We start from the raw sequence: 22,857 nt of genomic DNA, 5'->3' as shown, positions 1-22,857 counted from the left end.
CACCATCTCCATCTGCATCCTCATCATCCTCACCTGGCCTTTAGGAGTCAGGGGGTCCTCAGAGCCCAGCACAGAAAGCAGGGGTCAGTGGGGCCATTTTAGAGGCTTCTCACTCCTCCAATGTCATATCAGTGGGCTGCCAGGTGGGGACTTGGATGTTCAGAAATTTATGTCCTGTCCACTGGGGACAGCAGCTTCCCTGACCCAATTGTTGCCCAGGGATATTGACCCAGTGTTGCCAGATCTTTGTTTTTACAGAAAAGCTGGAAATCTGTATTTTTGTGTGAATTCTCCTGATTCCAAAACATCATCAAGAAATTAAAAAAGAACTCTATGAGTTGGTTGGCTTAGTCACCAGTAGAACACCTGTAATGAGAGAATTTTAACCCAGTTAGCCGTTCCCGCTTGGGTAGAGGGTCGAGGTTGGCGGAGCAGGGGCCCACGGTTCTCCAGGGCCCAGGCTTGAGGCTGGAATGAGCACTCAGAGGGACCTCAGCATCTCTCTGGCCACAGGACAGGTGTTCCTGCAGGAGAAGTGCCAGCGGTGGGTGCAGGCCCGCCTGCAGGGCCTGCGGAGGGCCATGTTCTGGGGCTGGCAGCAGGCAGCAGCTCGCCGGAGACCCGTGGTGGCCAGTCCAGAGCAGCTTCTACTGCAGAGGTGGGTGGGCCTGGGGGTGGGAGTGAGAGGGTCATCCCCACCCCAGAAGCAGCAGGGAGAGTGCCTAGGGATGGGAGGCTGGGTGGCCTCTGCAGCTCGAGACACAGGCCAGGCTGGAGACCTGGCATCCAGGCAACAGGGGCATGAAGGGAGACCCCAGCCTGGAGTCAAAACCACCAAGCTTCCATTCTCCATGCTGTTCAGGAGGTGGGGGATAGTAAGCCCCTAACCCCTCCCAATGCCCTGACAAGCCCTGGGTCTCCACCTCCTGGCTGGGTCAGCCCTTTGGTTTCAAAGCTCACAGCTAAGATGGGGGAACCAATTCCTCAAACAGCCACTGGAACATGGGTTCCAACTCCACGTCTTGTTTAATGAATCACAGAACAGGAGAATTCCATAGTCAAAGAAAAGAGTGAAATCTGAAGTAGAGATGGTCTAGTGACACACATCTACAGATCATAGATGCATGTGGTTTTTAAAAAAAATTATCTTTGGCCACACCCCACAACCTGTGGGATCCTAGTTCCCCAACTAGGGATTGAACCCAGGGCCCTTGACAATGAAAGCATGGAGATCTAATCACTGGACCACCAGGGAACTACCTGGGTGCATGTTTAAAAGCAGAAGGGGACAGATCATGTTTTCTCCCAGGGTTGGTTCTATACAAACTCACAGGCGTTCTCAGTGCTCCCACAGGGGCAGTGAACCATTCACTGCAGAGTACCTGATGTTTTCTTGGCCTCTCTGACCACAGTCCCCTCACTGACCTCCTGCCCTAGAGTTGCCGTGTGAGGGCAGACAGGGTGTGGCTGTTCCCCTGATGTAGGGGACCTGGACCCACACCACCAGGCTCCCACACTGTCCCACGCAGCCTGCCCTCAGCAGCCAGGGTGCACGCATGCCGAGGCCCCTAAATGAAAGCCAGGGCTTTCACCTGTCACTTAATCAGTCCACACTTCTTTTCCTTAAAAAAAAAAAAAAAAAAAGATTTATTGATTTTGCTTGTTTTGGCCATGCTGCATAGCATCGCATGTGGGATCTTAGTTCCCTAGCCAGGGATTGAACCCAAGCCCCCTGCAGTGGGTGGAAGGCAGAGTCTTAACCACTGGACCTCCAGGGAAGTCTGGTCCAGATGTTTTTAAGGCACCGAGGCTGTGTATACAAAACTGTGTATAACCTGTGATGGTTTGTGGACGAGTTTCAGGTGTAGCTTTGAATACCTGGACTGGAGTGCTGCAGCCCATGGGGTTGCAGAGTTGGACACGACTGATCGATTGAACTGAACTTTGAATAAATGAGACTTCTGACTGGGAAGCCACCTAGGCCCCTCCTCTGCCCATTCTGCAGCCACTTCCAGGCCTGGTGTGGAGTCGTGAAAGCCTCCTGGGCTAAGCATCCAGCCTTCCAAGATGGTCTGAGCAGACGGATACCCAGTGCCACGTTTGCCAGTGAGGCCCCAGTGGCCACAGCCCAGCCTTGGGAGCTGCGTGCGGCCCGGGCCTCCTGCTGGAGAAGCCGAGAGCAGAGGTGCCAGGCAGACAGGCAGCTGAGGAGGACCTGGGCCCAGCAGGCCTTCGTTGCAAGGCGAGTGGCCCCAGGCCAGTGTCGCAAGGCCTGTCGGCAGGCAGGAGAGAGCTCCAGGGCCCAGGCCCTTTGCTGGATGCTGTGGGCACGTGAGTCCTGCCAGCACCAGGTCATTCGAGACCATGCTGTCCCAACTCTGAGCGCCAGGTGGGTGCCCTCGACCTGAGGGCAGTCCCGTACTGTGTGGGGCCAGCTTAGGCCTTGAACTTGTTTAGGGTCAGGGTACAGGGTATTTGGTGGCTAGTGGCGGGGCTCAGGGGGCTAGGGGTGATGGGATAGGACATCCTGGTCATTGCAGCTAGTCCTGGGGCCAAATGCCAGGTCTGTACTCTCCAGCCATGCCACTCCCTCCTTGGGCAAGTCTGACTTTGAAAGGTCAAAGGAAGATAACAGGCCTGCCTTGCAGGGTGGCCCCAGGGTTACCATGGGCATACTCTCAGTTCAGCTCAGGCCAGACGCACACCAGGTGCTGAAAATATACAGCAGTGCTTGTGGGGGGATGGGAACAAAGGCGCAGTGGGCAGGCCCGCTTTCTCTGTCCCCACGTGTAATATTCTGCTGCTCTCTGTGCCCATTTGAACCTGATTTCAACAGAAGAGGGATGAGGGAGGGGAGCACAGGCATGGGGCTTTGCCTGGACCCACCGGAGAGTCCCGGCCCTGATGACTTCGGTGTGGGTTCCTCCCTCCCCCCAGGGTCCAAGAGACCTGGACCCAATCAGCGACTCAGGGCCATGTCCAGCGAACTGCCGTCACCCACTTCCAGCAGGCTGGGACCAGGCGCTTCCTGCGAACCCACTGGGCCCAGTGGCGGACAGCACTGTTCAGAGTGTGGCTAGAACCACAGGCGGAGGTCCAGAAGGCCAGCAGAGCCCACCCGGCCAGGCCCAGGGCCAGCTTCCGGTGCTGGACTGGGCTGGCCACCAGAGGGCGCCTCCTGGTGCTGATGAACCCTCCAGCCCTGAAGAGCCAGGTGAGGCCAGGCCGGGTTGGGTGGGAGGTCCCAAATGACCCGAGGGCCAGTGGCCTCAGAATCAGCTTGATTCAGCCCAGGCGGCAAGGGTGGCTGGATGCTTCTCCAGGATCCCAGTGGCCTTGTGGACAGCACCCCTACTAGTTCTCGGGCAGCCTCTGGTCTGGCAGTCAGCCAACTGTGGGACCGTCAGCAAACACTTACTGAGCACCTGCTGAGTGCCAGGCCAGTGCAGTCTGCTACAAAGGCACACCCTGGCTGGCAACTGTTAAGGAGCAGACACCTCAACTCCCAAGTGAAGGTGCAGCCTAGGATCAAGATAGGTAATTGAGTTCAGTAGAAATGGTGACAAAGAGCTGGGTAGCCTAACAGGAGGGGAGAAGCCACAATGACTGCGTCACTCCAGGCACAAGGAATGCCACTGCACAGCAGTCTAGGGACACTTCATTGCAGGGCACACAGTATTCCTCTAGATGACTGGCAGCATCAAGAATCCTATTCTAGGATACCAGGAAGCATGGCATAGCCTCTAGGAAGGTTCTAAGAAAAAAGATTCAAGTCATTTATTTTAAATGGAATTGAAGGGGACTAGTTTAAGGCAATGGCACTCCACTCCAGTACTCTTGCCTGGAAAATCCCATGGATGGAGGAGCCTGGAAGGCTGCAGTCCATGGGGTTGCTAAGAGTCGGGCACGACAGAGCGACTTCACTTTCACTTTTCACTTTCATGCATTGGAGAAAGAAATGGCAACCCACTCCAGTGTTCTTGCCTGGAGAATCCCAGGGACGGGGGAGCCTAGTGGGCTGCCGTCTATGGGGTCGCACAAAGTCGGACATGACTGAAGCGACTTAGCAGCAGTAGCAGTAGCAGCAGCAGCAGCTTTGGTTACTTACAGAATCTGCATTTTCACCTATGCAGGGCTATGGCAACTGCAGACTTTGAGGTCTCTGGGTATTTTCTTTCTAGATCTGTGTTTCAAGACAACTTTGTTTTCAGAGTATGTTTATAAACACTTCCATTCCTGTCAGCAAAGGCAGGCAGGGATCCCATCTACTGATGGAGAAACTGAGGCTTGTAGAAACAAAATACAGTAAATGCCAGGAATGGCCAGTGGTACTAGGGCGAATTCCAGGCCCCCTTCTTTCTACCGCATGCACACACATGCCCAGGCAGCCCTCACTTAACAGGAACAGGCTTTATGCCATCTCTTGGTGGCACAGGCTCCCTTCAAGAGCCCCCGCCCCCACTTGTATAAAGCAGTCGCTGGGGTCTCCAGCCCTGGAGTCAGACCACTCTGGAGAGGTGGGGCCTCAAACAAGTAACTTTTAACTTTATGTCACTAAGTAGGGAGAGAAATGCCCACCTCACAGGCTGTGCCTGACACAGGCAGGCTCTGAGCAGCAGCTCTTATCGGTCCACTTGCCTTCCAGAGTCTCCAGCCACGTGGGAGGATGGGGGAAGAGGCAGTGGTGTGTACCAAGGGCCACATTACTCTTGGCCCTTTTCTGTCTCCTCTGGAAGCCTCACAGGAGAACCTGAGGCAATATGAACCGTCCCACTTGTTCGCACACAAACAGGAAGTCCCCTGATGGGCTGGGGCAGGACAGAAAAGGAATCCTGCCAGGTCACTGGGGTTCAGGCTTTTCTCTTTGTTCCTTCAGACTCGCAGCAGCAGGCCATGGACCATGGGGCCCAGCCCAACCCAGCACCGCAGCCCCAGTGGACAGATGCAGGGAGAAGCGTCCTGGGCTCAGAGTAAGGAGACCCTCCCTCTGGGGATAAACGAGGTCTGAAGTGCAGCGGTGAATCAGTTACCAGCCCTCACAGGCCTGGAAATCAGCATCGAGCTCTCTACGAACCTGTCTTTTCTATTTACTGTCTTCCCTACCCATCTCCTCTTCTGGAACATTTCCCAGTGTTGGGAAAACAATGACAACTTCTCCCGCACCACCCGGTTCCTTCTCTTTGGGCCACAGGAGACTTGGACAGCGGTGGTGGAAGCAGGGACACTGGCTCCATTCACTCAACACCATTTCTTGTTCACCCTTCTCTTACAGTTCAACCTCCAGAAGCATTGGGGCAGGTAAGTCTCCTCCCCTGAGTCATGTGTTAAACCTCTTCCAACTCCCCTTTCCAGGTGACAGCCAGCCTCCCCTCTGCCCCACCTCCCAGCTCCAGATGCAGGGGCCCAGGTGCGCCTGCTGGGCCCTGGGCCAGCACCCTGCAGGGTCAGGAGGGGACTGCAGCTCTGAAACCAGAGACCTCGAGGGCAAGACAAGGCATCTGGGGTAGGAGCAGAGGGTGTGCATAGAGAGGGAGAGGTGAGGATGGGGGCCGGGCCGAAGGGTTTGCCTGACCCATGGCCAGACCTGGGCCCCCACCCCTCCCCCGCCAGTGCTCATCCCACAGGATCCCAGGGGCACAGGCCCCAGGCCTGGGGCTCTGCCCTTTATCCTGACCATGAGGAAGCCGTAATGGCCGTCAGAACCCACCAAGGCCTCTCCCCTCAGGAGGAAATACCTGCAGTGCTGGCGACTTGAGGCCCGGCTGCGCCGGCTGCAGAGCTCCCAGCAGGCCAGGCTCCAGGCAGCCATGTGGCAGCGCTGGGTAGATGCTCAGGGGGCGGAGAGGCTGGCGCAGACACTGGTGAGTGGGGGGCCCCTTCCCAACCTCACGCTGATTGCCCATCCCGTCCCTTTCCCAGCCCTAACCCCTGGACACGCTGTCTCTCCAAGTTTGGTCTTTGAACCTACCAAGCCTGAAACCTTGGGAACAGGCCCAGGGACCTGCACTGTTAGCACATCTCTGACGACATCCCCTTGTCACACCCCCTTTCCCCCCGCGCCGGGGCTTTTAGCCTGGAGCAGAGGGAATGGCCCCCTCTTCCCTCAGGGCTGCAGGTGGGAAGAGGCAGCGGAGGGGCTGGGGGCTGCTGGGGATAGTGGTGGGCCCACTCAGGGCCTCCTAGCAACTGTCCCCACAGCTCAGGCAGTGGCACCTGAGATGGGTCTGGCGACTGTGGCGGTGGCGCGTCCTGCGGTTGCAGGTGGCTCAGCGGTTCCAGAGTCAGGAGGACGGCCGGGTCCTTTCCCAGGTACCGGCGGGGGCCCCATCTCCAGCAGGCCCTTCCCAACAGGGCCACACCTGAGCATTCCTGAGCTGTGCCCTCCCTGGCAGCTGTCCCCAGAGCCTCTCCGTTTTCAGGGAGGGGTCAATTCAGTTAGGAGAAAACAGCCTGGATTCCTTAATTCAGCTCTTGACCAAGGGCTCCGCCCCGTCCTACATCACTGGTTGAGGACAAGGCTTGGCCCAGGACACAGCTGTTGTTCACACCAGCCCGTGATGGCTGTGGGTTGCTGAGTGTCACCCCTTCCTGACATGCAGAGCCTAGCTTCCCTGGTCACAAATCACATGTATCCTGAGCCAGGGCTCTTGGCCTGGGGCAGAGGGAAGGGCCCTCTCTTTCCTCAGGGACAGAAGGATCTGGGCCCAATACTGACCACACAGACCTGGAAGGGAGCCGAAGAGCTCCTCCCTCCCTGATTCCAGGCCTTTAAGAAGTAGCACCAGTGTCTGGCAGCCAGGGGCCTGAGGACCAGAGCCAGCAGCAGCGTGAGGCCCTGGGGCAAGGCAGGCCTCAGGAGGCCTGGAAGCAGGCTGGAAGCTGCCAGAGCCCCAGCACTGGGTGGACCTGGGGCGGAGAAGGGGGCCCAGCTGCAGCTGTGACTTGTTCTCATGGAAAGAAAAACAGATCGGAGCTCCACCCATCTGCGGAGCGCAGGCTCAGGCCATGGAGAGCCCAGGCCAAGAGCTCTGAAAGACAATAAAACGCCCTCCTTAACCCCAGCCACTTCTCTGTCTCTCCTAAAGGGTGCCCGCCCCTGCCAGCCAGACCCTGTGATCCATTTCCTCTGCCATTAGGCTGCTCTGTGGACACTCACCCCCCTCTCCTGCCCCTGAGCTGGTGAAGACCCACAAGAGGGACTGGGACAGGGACCAGCCTGTGTGCTTGTGTCAAGTCACAGCCCCAGGGCAGCGGGGAGCAGTGCCAGGCAGACAGCTTCCTGGACAGGGTGCTCCAAGGGGAGGAAGCAGCTGGCAGGAGGAGGGGGTTCCGCCTGAAAAATAAGCCAGGAAGAAGTCAGTCGAGCTCGGCCAACCTCATCTTCACCCTTGATGGTAACAGGCAGGGTATCCTTTCACCCTTCAGGGCCAGGGGAGAAATGGGAAGGCCAAGGGTACAAGGGTTCAAACACCTTTAACCCTTAAGAGGCAGTTTCTCGAGTCACAGGGATACGTCTTTCAAACAGCAGCACTGTAGAAAGGGGAGAAACTCAGTTGAGCTCTCTGCTAAAAGGAGGCCAAAACTATTAGGTTTCAGTCCAAGGTCCATCCAGGGGCCACCGCCTGATGGGGCAGTTGGCAGGCAGGGCAGTGGCTGCCTCTTCATTCCCAAATGGGTGGCACCCGGCTGCCAATGCCTTGGAGGTGGAAGGGTGAGGCGCTATGACCTTGCCATGTCTACTCTGCAGTCCCATGGGGCCTGCTGCAATGTTCACTTTGCCTGTTCTCCTGGCACCCAGGAGCAAGGTCACTGGCAGTCAGTCCCAGGCTGGCCCCTAGGGGCTCTTTTAGCAACAGCCCTTCTCGGGGTGGACGGCGTTCTGCCCATGGGGTCTTTGTGGAAGCGGCTGCTCCCCACCAGAGTACAGACTCTCAGCTGAGCAGGAACACCAGGTTCCTGTGTGGGGCGGACTCAAGTCCAGCCAGAGCCTGGGAACCTCACACCAGTCTAGCTGCATCGTTGTATCAGAAGGTGGAGGCCAGGGCTGGGGAGAAACGAAGAAGAGGGGTCTCCCAGAGAGCCAGGATGGAGATGAGGAAGGCGGGACACAGTGGCCTCAAGCTAAGGTTGTCAGGGTGCAGGGTCACAGCGCCTCTGTCTCCCTCTTGTCTTGGGGGGGCCTGCTGAGAAGCTCAAAAGTGTCTTCCACCACCTGCCACAGGCAGTTGTCCAGCGGAAACTCGTTGTCCACCAGGTTGACCAGGAAGTAGTTGTCGTGGATGTACTGGATGATCATGCGGGAGGGGGACTCCTCCTCATACAGCTTGCCCCACTGCTCAATCCACAGCGCGAAGGCCTCATCCTGCGTGTGTGCACATGCCAAGTACATAGGCACACACACAGACACACGGAGTCACAGACACACGGAATCGCAGGCACACGTGCACAGAGAGGCACAGGTACGCACAGACACACACGGAGACGCGGCAAACATACAGGAAAGCACAGGTACACGTAATCGCACATGCAGAAACACACAGAGACACAGGCACACAGAGAGGACAGGTACGCACAGTCCCACAGACAGACAGACAGAGATACACAGACACAACAGCCAAGTTAACAGAGCTGCCCCTATGTCAGGGCTCCATGCTCAGCACCCCAAGGGCCTCTGCTGCTGCCCAACAGGACGTATTCCAAGAACTCAGCATAGCCCATTGCCAGTACCACCCCCCTCCCCGGGCGAGAGGTAAAACACCGTGAGTCAGAGTCAGGCTGCTGCCAGCCCTGGGGGTGCAGCCTCCAGCCACCTACCCAGGACCTGGCGACACGGCCCGCACAAGGCTCTGGAGGTGGGCAGGGCAAGCCTGCTCCTGGCCCCCTTACCTTCCAGAACATGAAGCTGACCGGGTCCACCACTGTGGGCTGGATGATCTCTCGGCCAGGGAAGATGCCCCAGGTGACCGCGTTGGGTTGCAGCTCGGGGGCGTTGGTGATATTTTCACCCTGGGGGAGGTGGGCAGGAGCAGACTTGGGGTGCAGACAGCTGCAGTCCTCTCACCTGGAGCGCGCACCCCTGTTCCCCTCTCCGCCCCCCGGCTCTGCAGCTCTGTGACCAGCCACAAGCCTGAAAGTCAGAAGTCATCCTGGCCTTTTCTGTCCTCCGCCCAATGCGCCAATCAGCTCCTCTTTCAGTGGTTCTGCTCACTTCCTCTCATGTCTCGCCTGGCCAGGCCTCTCTTTGCTACTTAGACCACCAGGCCTGGGGACTCTTGTTTGCCCAGCCCTGTTATCCACACAGCTGTCCACTGGGACCTGCCCCCAATCAAACACAGGGCCAAGGCTACCTCTTGCCTATAAGGGAAACCTCAAATGCCAAGCATGACAATTGAGACCCCTAAAGACCTGGGCCTGGCTAACACTTCAGCCTCCCTCTGACCCCATTCAGCAGTGAGGCCTTGGCACACCCTCAGGCCTTTCTCTGGATTGCCCTTTACTCCTCATCCTTAAAGATTCAGATAACACAGATCCCTCCCATCACCTCCTCTGACCTCTCAAGTTAGACATCCCTCCTGCATCTCCAGCTTCCTCTGCTGAAGTTCACTGTTACAAAGTGCAGCCGCTTGCACCCATTCATAATTATCCACTGATGGCCTCCTCGCTAGGCTGGGAGCTCTAGGAGAGTGAGGCCTGGCTCTGTCTGCTAATCTGCTTGGCATGATGCCTGGCCCAGTTGGGCACTCTGTGATTGCTGAATGGCAGAGTAAATGTGGGGCCCTTGGCCCTGGTGCTCTGGCCCTGCCGGGCGCCCTTTGACCCAGGGCTGGCCTACCTTCACATCCACGATGTGGTAATTCACCCGGAGTTCATACTTCTTCAGCACCTGCAGCAGCGCCTCCACCGTTTCTCGGGAAGTGAAGAACTCTAAGTAGGCCTGCAGGAGGGAGAAGGCACTGTCACGTAACCTGCAGGCCTCGCTGGACACCTTCCATGGGTGCTGCTGAGCGAGCTCTGTGTTCTGAAACACTGGACGCTTGTCCTGCTGACCGTGCCGGGGAGAAACCCATGAGGACACGTGTGGAAGGACACTTAAGGTGTCGGGATAAACAGTGGCCACTGGCTGGAGTTAGCAAATACATGAATGACAGGGAGGGGAGCAGGTATGTGCAGTTTCCTGGTCTTGACGGGTCTGAGGGCCATCTGGCACCCTTCCATCCAGTGGAGAAAGTGTCCACGGAGAAACCATTTCAGAAGCTGTACAGGGGGCCCAGTTTGGCAAGAGAGGCCTGACACACCCTATCCCATTTGCTGGGTGGAGGGCTTCTCCAGCACTACCTGGCCATCAGGAATTAAGCTGGGTTTATTTATTTAAATTTTGGCCACACCATACGGCATGTGGGATCTTAGGTCCCTGACTGAGGGATCTAACCCATCCACCTGCATTGGAAGTAGTCTTAATCACTGGACGCCAGGGAACTCCGAAGCTGCGTTTATCTAAACTCACTTGCTATAATACTCATAAAACTGCAAGGTGGGGGCTGTTAGCTCCATTTTACAGATGAGGAAACTTAGGTTCAGGGAAGCTAAGGAACTTGTCTGTAGTGACTGTACACAGCAGAGCTGGTATTCAAACTCAAGTCTGTCTAACCCCTGAGCCTTCAGGCTTTAGTTTAGAATATAATTTTGACTCTAGCAGCCCCTGGAGAAAGGGATCCACAAGGAACAGTAACAACAGCTCCCACTTAGGGGACGTTTCCCACGTGCTGAGCACTTTATGTGCTTTGTTGTGTTTCATTCCCAGAACACCTGGCATATCCTCGTTTTACAGAAGGGAAAGCGAGGCTCAGAGCGGCCAAGTGACCATTCTACCCAGGTCTGTCCGACTCCGAGCCTGAGCTCCCTTCCACTTTGATTTACTGCTGCTCAGAATAAAAAGTCCCCGAGAGGAAGGCCGCTCTGTCCTCAGCCCTGGAGAACCCCTGCATGCAGGTCAAGGGGTAGGTAGCCCTGTGGGTCCCTGCCACACCTTCTGGAAGACATAGCCCCCACTGGGGCCCCAGCCCACAATGGGGTCAGAGGACGGCTTCCCGTTGATGTTGGGCTGGGAGTTGATGGTGAGGATGCCCCGCTGGTTCACTCTCAGCAGCTCCTCCTTCATCAGACTGGTTTCAGCCGCCAGGGGCTCATCATTCCAGGGCAGGCAAGTCACCTGAGGAGGATGAGCCCGGCTGTGGCAACAACCTGACCTGGCACCCTGGGTCCTTCCCTGTTACAGTCCCCATCAGAGACCCAGCCTGTCTCTCCCTCTGTAAGCCCCTTCCAGGCACCCCACATGGGGACCCCCAGACTCACCTCCTCCCTTGGCTGAGGTGCCACATCCAGACACAGTGACAAGACTCAGGGTAGGGCATCTGGCCCACAGGACGAGGGGCAGTACCTGGGGATCCCACCGCAGCCGCACTCACTTTGTAGCCATTCTGGTTGGGCTCTCCCGAGAGATAGTGGGTAAAGACTTGGAAGACGCTTTCCTCACTAGTCAGCTCCTCCCCCCACATCTTCAGCAGCTCTTCCTTCGGGGACTTGCTCTTTAGGTAGAAGAGGTAGTAGTCCTTCAGCTCCCCAAAGGCCGGAGAGGAGGAATTGCCCCTGGCGGAGGAGGTGCCCTAGGTCAAGTCACAGACAATGGCTCCAGGCAGACAATGGCCTCCACCTGCCCCGGGGGCGGTGCATTCCTGTGAATTGTCCGAAGGGCTCCTCCACACTCAGACTCCCTCCTCCTCCGGATAAACAGAACCCCACTCACCAGCGGCCGTTGGGGAACTCATCCCACTCCTGCGTGCGGTAAATGTAACTCTTTGGTCTTGAGGCCCAGAAGATGGGCCGGACATCCTCCACCCGGCGCTTGGGGTGGGCACTGAGGGCCCAGGGCAGGGGACGCCTGGGTGAGAATGGAGACAGAAAGGGTCAAGGACTGGACAGAGGGAGGGAGCGAGGCAGCACCGAGCCCAGGTTCTTCCATCGAATTCAAACATCAAGCTGGACAGGCAGTTCTGGCTGAGACTGGAGCTCTAAGACACTAGGCACTGCACAACCCTCTGTGCCCCATGGCGGCTGGCACAGCTAGGGTATGCACATTCTGGGACTTCTGACTTCCTGACCCACCCGACTCTCCTCTGTGGCTCCTGGGCCTGAATTCGGGGCCTCTGGCCTCACCTGGGGTCCTCGATCCAAAGCCCCAGGCGCTTCAGCACCTCAATGGTGGCCACCTCGCGGTTGAGGGTGTAGAAGTGGAGGCCTGGCACCAAGCCGCTGGCCAGCAGCTCCTGGCACAGGCTCACGGCCTGCTCTATGCCGTAGTTGCGGATGGCAGCATCATTGTCTTTGATGGGCTCGATTACATCCTTGATCTGCTGTGGCACCTCCAGTTTGGATAGCTTCACCAGCTGCCGGAGGGAGTGGTAGCCCTGCCCAAGACATGGGGGGCTGCAGGGGCCATCTCCCAGCCCGTCTCTCACCCCCCATACTCATCCCCACACTGGGTCTCCTGGCCCCTGTAATGCGACACAGGGTGACCCAGGACAGTCAGGCCATACAGTACAAGCACCCTTGCCTACTGCAGCTTTTTCTACTCTGCAGATTACAGTAGCTGCCCCCAACATCCCTTGGGCTTCCCTGGTGGCTTAAGCGGTAAAGAATCTGCCTGTAACGAGGGAGATCCAGATTCGATCCCAGGGTTGGGAAGATCCCCTCGAGAAAGGAATGGCAACCCACTCCAGTATTCTTGCCTGGAGAATGCCATGGACAGAGGTGCTGGACGGGCTAAAGTTTATGGGGTCACAAAGAGTCAGACATGACTAACACTTTCATACTTCATAGCATCTCAGCCACAGGCCTGAGGCAGCCCTTTGGCCCCTAGATGGATCTATTGATAGCACGGTGGTCATTTAAGCCAGTGGTTCCCAAGCCTCACCAATCACCAGAATCGCCCACCACATTTAAGAAGTAATGGACAGATTCCCAAGCCCCACCTCAGATCTACTGAACCAGAACTTCAAGGCCTGAGGTCTGGAAATCTATCCTTTGAAAAAGCTCATTAAATGATACTGGTGACAGTGAAGTTTGGAAACCATCAACCAAAATTTATAATGAGAGTAATAACCCCTTCCAACGACACTTATCAGCAAGCCTCTCCAACAGGTACTATTGCTATTTGAGAAGACATCAGGGGTCTGAAGTGGCTGGAAAGATAGCATTTTGCAAAGACTGAGCATCCGTTTAATGAAAATCTAATGAGCATCAGAAAGAACTTGAGCCTGAACTTCACCCCAGAGCCCTGGCTAAGGGGGAAGTGCTAGGATGAGCAGGGACAGTGGTGGGAGTCCATTAGCCCTCCTGGGGCCCTCACCTGAATAGGGAAGATGCCGGGGAGGATGGGGCAGGTAATGCCTATCTCGGAGCAAGCCTTCACAAAGCGGAAGAACGTGTCAGCTTCAAAGAATAGCTGGGTGATGATGAAGTCGGCTCCCGCAGCCACCTTCTCCTTCAGGTGCTTCAGATCAGCCTCAAAGCTCTCTCCTTCAGGGTGGCCTTTGGGGTAACCTGTCAACAGGGATACCGTAGAAAGAGGCTGGCTCCACCCACTCAAGGTGAGTGATGAAGAAACCAGAGAGCCGGCAGTGGACAGCTCCGGCCCCATACCTTCTAGCCTCTCAGCACGGACGGGGTGAAGTGGTGACGCTGCACTGCTCAGATGGGCCCCTCGCCCCGAAGGTGACCCTCGGTGAGAGCTGGCTTAGAGTCAGCACCACTCCCAAGAGTGGGGGTGGACTGCCCTCAAATTCCCACACTGTCCTGCTTCATGGTCCACGCAAACAGTCAGGCCAAGCTGACCTGGATTTGGTGGCCACAGAAAAGAGAAAATGCTACATTCACACTGGCTGGGCAGCTTGGGAGGAAGGGCTTGACTCTAGGTACCGGATGAAAACGGTGCTTTTAATTTCACATCAAAATCACTCAGTGGTTCCACACAGTACAGTCAGAACCATGTTATACAAGGCAGAATTGAAGAGAGTGGAGGTTCTGCTTGAAGAAAAGAATGGAGAGAACATGGTAATTATTCCTAAATGTCCACAGGTCTGTCACCGGGAAAACAGAGTTCCTTATTCGCTATATCTTGTGCTGCTCCTGATGGCAGAACTAGAATCAGTTTCAGAGAGCTGACTGACAGTGGAAAGAGCAGCCCCACGAAAGAACAAACTCCCAGAGTGTGAAAACGCGGGGTTGGGGGGGGGGTGTTGCGGCGGGGGGGGGGGGGAGGGGGCACAGATGTCCACATGCTGCGATGGCAGGGATGTCTGGGAGGCGGAGCCAGACCTCCCCAAGGCACATCTAGATCCAGGAACAGTATACCTCACCCCACCCCATTTCCCCAGAGGACTAAACTCACTAGTGCCTTTGCCTGCACTGAAAGACGGGAGGACCTAATGAACTACAAGCAGAGCACTGGTTTCTTCAGCCTGAGGCCAGGGCAGGACCCTAAGGAAGTGACAGACCTGAACCCATGCTGTTGGACAGCCAGGCTGCTTTGCTGTGACAAGGCAGTTTCATTCTTAAGAAAGCCCGAGTCATCAAAAATGGATAGAAGAACTACTGTTTCAGGGATAAGGGGGTGGGAGGATTAAACACCAGACTGCTACACTTTCAATAACAAGGCTATTTTTCCAGCAGGAATTTCAGAAACAGAAGTTTTAACAGCCGAAACTCTAGAAAACCTCAACAGCACCCAAGAGATCCAGCCGTTGCTGACGTTTGGGTTTTGCTACGTTCTTATTCTATGGTGGCCAGCTATGTGCTTCCTAATCTACCCGTCCACTTTCTCATCCACTTCACCACGAGCAAGGCACCAAACTGCTCGGCAACTGTACGCTCACAGCTCTGCTGGTTTCTACTTGTGACCATCCAATGCCCACCACACGTGGGCACATTCCCCAATCAACCGTCTCATGGCCCCGTGAGCAAGGACACTTGAATTCCCAATTCCTCATCAGGGCCTCCCACACTCATCCACCTCAACACCCTATTCCTAACACTGAGTGGACCTGTACACTGGGGGCCTTGGGGACACAGCCCAAAGCCCTCACAAGAAGTAATTTCCTTGAAGTCACATGGCTTACTTTTTAAAGTTCGGATCACTCCGATGTTCCACTCCATAACATAACTGGATTCGTTTTAATGAGAGTGATATAATTTTCTCCAAAATATTTGAAAAAATCATCATGCCGAGATGATGCATCAAATGAATCCCTGGACTTCCAGTGTGTCTGGCACACACTGCCTCATCATACCTAAGTCCCTATTCAAGAGGCTTAAGGCCCAGACCCCAAGAGTGAGGGCAAGAGGGAAGGCCATGCCCTTTCTAGCAGGTGAACCTCACCTCCTGGCTGTAGCTAAAGAAACTAGAGTTGAAACTAGAGTTCACTCTCCTGAGATCTGGATTTATCACTGAGGCCTGAAGGTCCGTCTTGGCTACACCCAGGAGCAAGCAGTGGGTCACATGTGTACCATACATATCAGAGACAGGGCAAGTGTACATATCAGATCTACTGGGTGAAGCATGGAGCAGTGGAAGGCCGAGATGGGGCTCTGTGGCCCCAGAGAGGATGAGGGAGGGCTGTGGATTCCAGGGCTTAGTGAGGTATGATGCCATTTCCTGACCTTATTCTGAGATTCCCTGCCCTCGCAATCTTAATAAATATCTCTCTTTTGTTTGAGGAGGAATAGAGCTGGGGAACAGGCTAACAGCAAGAAAAGGCAGAGGAACAAAACTTTACAATATGAAGGGATACGGGGTGGGGGGAAATCATTGGTTCTGATTCGTGTTCACCTTGAGTAAATAAAACCTCATTTTGAAACTGTTCACACCTCCCTAATACAGTTAAAAATAACGTGGCCCTTTTCCCTTTCACATGAAAACACAACATCCTTTTTTCATCAGGTCAAGAACACATACATATCTTCCTTGGAAGTCTGGGTGGTTAGATTTTGGCCACCAGGAGTTGAAGAAGAAGGGGAGAGAAAGGGGCTCCCAACGGTGGGTACAGGTGTAAGGACAGAAGAGCCCTGGCCATATGACACTGGTTTATGCCACATGAACAGAGAATCAAGTTCAGTTTTGGTACTTTTCATTCCACTGTATTCAGTTGTATAGTACTTCCAAATTCAAAATGAAAAGAAAAGTTGCTCTGTATCAAAACATCTGAGCGATATTACATTTTTAAAAATGGATGGAGGACTTCCCTGGTGGTCCAGTGGTTAAGAATCTGCCTGCCAATGCAGGGGACACAGGTTCAATCCCTGGTCTGGGAAGATCCCACATGCTGTGGGGCAACTAAGCCCGAGCACCACAGCTACTGAGCCCACGTGCGCTAGAGCCCATGCTCCACCACGAGAGAAGCCACTGCAGTGAGAAGCCCGAGCACCACAACTAGAGAGTAGGCACCACTCACCGCAACTAGAGAAAGCCCTCGTGTGGCAATGAAGGCCCAGCACAGCCAAAAATAAATATTTAAAAAAAATAAAACTGGAAAAAAAAAAAATTAGGGGATGGTGACACTCCCAGGAGTGTGGTATATGAGAGAAGGAGGAAAACGCAGAAGACGTGGTCTGTCCAAGTCACCTCTGCACCTCCATCACTCCATTCCATCACAGCACAGGCCTCCCCCCACGGGGCGGGCAGGCCCCCGTGGTGCAGTGAACCTTCGGGGTCCTCACCTGTGCCTCTCCTTCCTTCCTCTCTCAGGCCCCACCCACTGGGATGCCCCAGCCCCTCACCTGCCACACAGACGTCAAAGTAGTCACCAAACTCGTTTCGGATGTGCTTCACCAAGTCCGTAGCATAGTTGAAGCCTCCTTCCTCCTCTTCCCATTGGTCACCTATGGGGTCTGCAGGGTTGGAGGTCACAGTGCTGGGTCTCACCCCACCTCCAGGAACCTCTCTGTTCCTTCTTCCCACGCCCACACCCAGGGCCAACAAAATCTCGAAGGCAGAGCCTTCCTATTGCTGAAGTTGGTGTCTGCGCTTTCCACTGTAGCACTTGGGAACAGTAGGAAGGACGACAGCAGCCAAGCCAGCAAACAGTCGCCAGGCACAGATTCGGGCAGCGGCTGGCAGAGAACAGCTGCCGCTCTGCATTCAGCCTGGAGCATCTGAGATTCCCCCCACCTGCTCACACCTAGGTGTGTCCAGGCACCTCACCCAAGCCCACTGCTCACTCTCCCACTCCCTGGGAACCCTTGCCTCCTGGGACAAGCTTCCACTCATCTCAGGTGAGACGTGGTCTTTGGGGATAGGGAGCATGAGGCCACAAGGGCCCACCCAGCAGACTGCCGCTTCCCACACTTGTGTGCCCCAATGACAGCCGGGGCCAGAGGCATAATCAGCTACTCTCACTACTGGGACACAGGTCAGAGTGGAACTCTGTGGCTGGGTCAAAAGCTGGGAGCAGGAAGGGATCGATTCAGTGGTGTACATCACAACAGTGGGTTATTAGGCACCGACTGCGGTCCTGACTGAATTCCTACTGGGAGGTCAAAAGGTCAAAAAGTGGCTCCATCTATGTGTCGCCTGTGGTCCTCTTGACCCACACCTACTAATGCTACTGGCAGGGATGGGACCCGGAGAAAAGAAAAGGACCATTGCAGGGATAGAAGAGGTCCTCCAGAAAGCAAGACCCCAGAGAGCAGGCCACTGGCTGCACACCTCCCCTCAGCGCCAGGATGTTCTTCAGGCCCAGCTGCTTGGCTTTGTGCAGGTGGCCCGTGATCTCTTCACGGCTCTGATGGCAGCAGGTCATGTGCAGGATTGTCTCGAGGCCGCAGTAGTTCACGGCTGTGCTGGCAATCACCATGGACGAGGTCTCCTTGTCGGAGCCAGGATCCCCAGCTGGGTGCCAGGTCACGTCTACAAAGAGGGGGCCACCCGCTCCCATCCGGTCAAACCTGTAGGGAATTTCTTTCTGAGGAGGGGCTCCTGGGGGTGCACCACCCATCACCACCTTCCCATGGGGTCTTGGACTTAGAGAAGCCTCACCTGCAGGTTGGCATCAGACTGACCTGCATTCACATCCTGGCTCTGCTACTCACCAACTGTGCGATCTTGGGAGAATTACTTAAACTCTCTGCGCCTCAGTTTTCTCATTTCTACAATGTGGCAGGGCACAGTGCCTGCTTCTTAATAACATTCTGAGAATATCACGACAGATGGCTCCACAACTCAAGAACAGTGCCAGGTACGCAGTGAACAAGCAATCAATGTGCTGCTACTATGATTACTCTTATTGCGAAGATAACAACAATAAAGCCATTTTCTTTGAGAGCAGCACTTTGGACTTTTCAAAGTGCGTGCATATTTACCATCTTGGGTGAATTAAAACATTTTGATGGATAAGGGTTCAGGGCACTCCTCAGAGTGGCAAGTAAGGCCTTATTCTAGGGAAAAAGAGGGTCAGCAGACACAAGTTTCTTCCATGCTACCTGCCTCCACCACCCCCCAGCCCCCCACCACTGCCCAGTCCTGGCAGCAGCCAAGAGTCCTGTAGAGCACGGCCACATCACCAGGACTAGTATCAAGAGCCACGTGGATATGCTGTGTTATAAGCTGTGAAAAAGTGAAAGTATTAGTCGCTCAGTTGTGTCCAACTCTTTGTGACCCCATGAACTGTAGCCCGCCAGTCTCCTCTGTCCATGGAATTCTCTAGGCAAGAATACTTGAGTGGGTAGCCATTCCTTTCTCCAAGGGATCTTCCTGAGCCCAGGATCGAACCCGGATCTCCTGCATTGCAGGCAGATTCTCTACCATCTGAACCACCAAGGAAGCCCATTATAAGCTGTGGTGCATTTGCACATTTTTGTGCCTTCAAGTTTCACAACCATGGGAATGACACATAAGAGCAAGCAATACAAAGCATAAACTTTAAAAAAAGAACTGCTATTCATAAAGCGCTAATGCAATCCAATTGGCATTTCTTGATTTCAAGGGCATAATCCAAATGCCAAGCTTGCTAAAAATGTTCTCCAAGCCACTGTTTTTTAACTTTCTAAACTCTACTCATGATCTAGCCACAAACTCCATCAAAGAATGCTGTCTGGGAGAATGAACATTTTTAATTCATGGAAGACTGTGAATAAAAATTCCACGTGCCTGGAGAGACTTTTACAGATCAGAAAGTGGCAAGTTGCCTGTCAAAGCATCTCTCTGGGCTTGTCTTCTTTCCACCCCTTGGAGCTACCATTTTTCTGCTGGGTCGAAGTGCAGCCCAGCCGCAGGGCACAGTTCACCTATTCACCTTGCCTCCATTCCCAGTCTGTACTCCTTATCTTACACCAACTCACCTGGAGATAAGATTGACAGCACCCTGGGCAGTTCGGGGAGGGAAGAACTCTAGGGAGAACCACTTGTCACCAGAGTCCATCCTCCGCTTCATTTTCTCCCGGAGTCTCTCGCATCGCTCGGGGTCCAACCCCGGCGTGGAGCACCTTGAACTGTCCTTGGAGCTCTCGCTGCCGCTGCTGCTGCCCTCCCAGCGGGGGCCGGGGCTGCCGTTCCCTCTGGGTTCGTTCACCATGGCCGCGTTCCTGCTGCACGGGGCGAGGGCAGGGGGCGTGAGACGGCGGGGCAAGTGGCCGAGCCCCAGCGTGGAAGGGTCAGGTGAGAGATGCTGCGTTTTCACGCAGGAAGAAGGCTGGTGAGGGTCTGGGTGACAAGGCCCCCACCCAGAGACTCCACAGTAAGGACTGTCTGCGCTGCCTCGCTCCAAGCTTGGCCCTCCGCTGCTGCCTGACTCCAGGGACGTCAGCCCCAACCCGGCACATGCTCCTCAGCCCCTGGGTCCTCTGTGACCACTACCTGATGGAGGGTGGCACTGAGAGCCTTCCGCTGCCAGCCTCCGAGGCTCGCATTCCCAGGGAGGGGCAGCAGTGCCCCACTGGGAAGACCTTGGGTTTTGGACGGTCCATCTCCACCAGGGTAAACTCAGACCCCGGACCTCTGAGTTCCTGAGAAACGAGGAACCTTCCCCAGCGGGTGTGCCTGACTGGGCGGAGCCGTGACAAAGGAAGAGCTTAAAGCTGTGGCTGGGGCCAGCGCAAGGGGGCGGGCACAGGATTCCAGGCGAGAGGGAGGGCTGAGGCACTAAGCCGTTGAAGATGGATAGGAGGAGGGGGACATGGGGCTGCAGACCGCAGCGTTTGGGTGGAGATGAGGTCAACAGATGTTTGGGGCAACTGCAGCACTTGCCAAGAAGGAACAGTTCAGCCCTCGAAACATCTCCCGGGACTGGGAACAGTTTGTGTGCACGCAGGACGGAAGGGCTTAGGGCTTGACGAAGCTGCCAGCTTTCTCCCAAGCTTGTGCTTCTCTGACAAGTCCATGTCATGGGTTGCTAAGTCACTTCAGTCGTGTCCGACACTGTGCGACCCCATAGACGGCAGCCCACCAGGCTCCCCCATCCCTGGGATCCTCCAGGCAAGAACACTGGAGTGGGTTGCTATTTCCTTCTCCAATGCATGAAAGTGAAAAGTGAAAGTGAAGTCGCTCAGTTGTGTCCGACTCTTAGCGACCCCATGGACTGCAGCCTACCAGGCTCCTCTGTCCATGGGATTTGCCAGGCAAGAGTACTGGAGTGGGTTGCCATGGATTGGCTGGGTTCCAAAAGTAGCCAGATCCAAGCTCTGTAAGGGCATGGATTTATGTCCAACTTGGAACAAAGACTGTCCAGTCTGTGCATGCCTTCCAAGCTGTTGTCCTTACACACATCAGTGAAGTCAGTTCAGGAAACTGCACGGCCACCACAGCTGACGCCCTGAACACGGCAACCACAGGCAGGCCAGGCTGACAGAGGGCACAGGGCCACCGGGCAGTTTGGTGCGGAACATGGGACACACTACTCATACACCGCAAAAGTATCCAGGGTATGGCAACGCGGAACATTAGAGGAACAACCAGACCAAGATCATGTGTTTCAGGGAATGCCTACTGCCAAGCCCATGTTCTTAACTAGTTTGGGGTCCTAGACTCATGAGAAACTGATGAGATCCAATACTCCTCTACCCTAAAACATACACAAGTGTCCTTGGTACATCCAGGGTCAAGGAGTTGACTCCAGACTATGCTTTCCATCCTGAGGGATGCCCATTTTGATTCTGACCTAAAGCTCTAGTTTCTCTGAAAGGGATGAACACAAACAGTAAGAAAGGGGAGTGTGTGAAGATCAGCCGAGTCTGGCCTCTGCTCAGAAAGCAAGCCAGTGCATCGTTGATTATCTGCTGGACCAAAACAGGAGCGGGGGAAGAGGTTGAACCGCCTACAAACTAACTGCTCCTTCGTTTGTTCATGAAGACTTCCTAGCTCTGACCAGGCACTAAACTCGTTTCAGCATTTTTTCACTTAATCCATTTTAAGCTAGGACCCCAAAGGACCCTTTTGCAGCTGTGGATTCACATGTTTATCTACCGTCTTCCCAGTTCCCTGAGACCAGAGCCAAGTATTCTGCCTATGGTATCCCAATACCTGGCATCCGGTAATAACAACTGGCACTCACTGGGCACCAACAGGCCAGGCACTGTTACACTGTTCTCAAAACAACCCTCCACCAATGGATGTGCGTGCTCAGTCACTCAGTGTGTACAACTCTTTTTGACTCCATGTAGCCTGCCAGACTCCCCTGTCCATGGGATTTCCCAGGTAAGAATACTGGATTGGGTTGTCCTTTCCTTCCCTAGGGGATCTTCCGGACCCAGGGATCGCACCGGTGTCTCCTGCCTCTCCTGCACTGGCAGGCGGATCCTTTACCACTCAGCCACCTGGGAAGCCCCTCTGCCATTTGATGAGCACTTACTTAATTGGTGCCAGGCACCCGGAACAGTGGAGAAATACTGGAGTCCACCACTCTTAGAGGGGCCCGGGTGGGCACTTGTGTGCAGCCCGATGCAGTGGACAGCAGTGCCAGCGGCCCTCGGCTCTTCTCAAGGTGTTCAGCCACTCTGGCACGCTGCGAACAGAATCACCGCGTCACTGGGTCACGGGTGGGGGCGGAAACCAAGGCCCAAGTCCGGTCCCAGGGCACTGGGTCACCACCCCACCTCAGGGCCGCCTCAGCCCTTAAGTCCCTCCGTCCAGGTTGGGGGCCGAAACTGATTATCTGCTCCAGGGTTGGGGGGTCGCAGGGCACTCAGTGGGGGCTACATTAGTCTCGCCGAGGGCGCGCGCGCAGAGGGGGCTGGCCAGCCTCCACCGCTCCCCGCGCCCCCCGCAAGAGCCCGCCCCCCGGTGGGTGGCCCCCAAGGCCCGGGTCTCCCCTGAGGGCGACGGATGCCTCGCCGTCACTCACCCTCTGGTCACTGATGACTCAGAGCTCGCGGCCTCCGCAGCCGTGTGGCGGCTAACGAGGCTCCGGCGGAGGGGGCGGGGCTCGGGAGGAGGCGAGGCGCGGGTGTCAAGTTGCTAAGGGAGGCGGGAGCAGAGGACGGAAACCGCCCTCGCGAACGCCCGGAAGCCCCGCCCCCAACATGGCCGCGCCCAGAAGTCTCGTTGGAAGCCGGCCCTCCGCCGTCATGTGACGCGAGCCCTCGTCCCACCCGTCTGCAGCCACTCCCCGTCTCCATCCTCAAGCTCGAGAGGGCCACGTGACACTCCCGGGACCAGTCACGTGAGGCGCGGATCCTGGGTGGGAGGGGGGTTGGCAGAGGGGTCCAGAGTGGCAGTAAAGGAGGAAGATGGCGGGATGCAGGGGGTCCCTGTGCTGCTGCTGCAGGTGGTGCTGCTGCTGCGGTGACCGTGAGACCCGCACCCCGGAGGAGCTG

The 22,857-nt window shown here is 55.6% G+C and overlaps 3 protein-coding genes across 9 annotated transcripts in view; 2 read left to right on the top strand and 1 right to left on the bottom strand.

Annotated features, from left to right (window-relative positions):
• C5H1orf167 (chromosome 5 C1orf167 homolog) overlaps positions 1-7,145 on the top strand; it is a 22,855-nt gene extending 15,710 nt beyond the window's left edge. The window contains 8 exon segments of the mRNA XM_055583781.1: positions 514-658; positions 2,006-2,331; positions 3,008-3,214; positions 4,877-4,970; positions 5,273-5,298; positions 5,757-5,954; positions 6,199-6,272; positions 6,765-7,145. Coding sequence (XP_055439756.1) covers positions 514-658; positions 2,006-2,331; positions 3,008-3,214; positions 4,877-4,970; positions 5,273-5,298; positions 5,757-5,954; positions 6,199-6,272; positions 6,765-6,941 — 1,247 coding nt within the window. The 3' untranslated portion in view covers positions 6,942-7,145.
• Positions 5,230-22,517, bottom strand: MTHFR (methylenetetrahydrofolate reductase). 3 transcript variants are annotated; one of them, XM_055582302.1, is made up of 13 exons: positions 22,386-22,517; positions 21,894-22,046; positions 19,390-19,715; positions 17,759-17,997; positions 16,831-16,941; positions 13,406-13,599; positions 12,214-12,464; positions 11,804-11,938; positions 11,466-11,646; positions 11,027-11,209; positions 9,833-9,934; positions 8,887-9,006; positions 5,230-8,362 (listed from the first exon to the last, which is right to left on the bottom strand). In XM_055582302.1, the coding sequence occupies exons 3-13, from the start codon at positions 19,620-19,622 to the stop codon at positions 8,144-8,146; spliced, it is 1,968 nt and encodes a 655-aa protein (XP_055438277.1). In that variant the 5' UTR covers positions 19,623-19,715; positions 21,894-22,046; positions 22,386-22,517; the 3' UTR covers positions 5,230-8,143. The 3 variants fall into 3 exon arrangements, with proteins under 3 accessions (XP_055438277.1, XP_055438276.1, XP_055438275.1); XM_055582301.1 differs by having other exon boundaries at positions 19,390-19,635; XM_055582300.1 differs by lacking the exons at positions 21,894-22,046; positions 22,386-22,517 and adding an exon at positions 19,904-21,857 and having other exon boundaries at positions 19,390-19,635.
• The window catches only part of CLCN6 (chloride voltage-gated channel 6), a 34,199-nt gene continuing 33,718 nt past the window's right edge, over positions 22,377-22,857 (top strand). For 4 of the 5 annotated variants that reach the window (XM_055582294.1, XM_055582298.1, XM_055582297.1 and 1 more), the window contains exon 1: positions 22,377-22,857. In XM_055582294.1, coding sequence (XP_055438269.1) covers positions 22,771-22,857 — 87 coding nt within the window. In that variant the 5' untranslated portion in view covers positions 22,377-22,770. The other variant, XM_055582292.1, reaches the window with a different exon arrangement.

This window comes from Bubalus kerabau, chromosome 5, assembly GCF_029407905.1.
Source record: "Bubalus kerabau isolate K-KA32 ecotype Philippines breed swamp buffalo chromosome 5, PCC_UOA_SB_1v2, whole genome shotgun sequence".
Taxonomy (NCBI): domain Eukaryota; kingdom Metazoa; phylum Chordata; class Mammalia; order Artiodactyla; family Bovidae; genus Bubalus; species Bubalus kerabau.
Note: the sequence above shows the minus strand (reverse complement) of the source record. Positions and strands in the feature narration are given on the sequence as shown.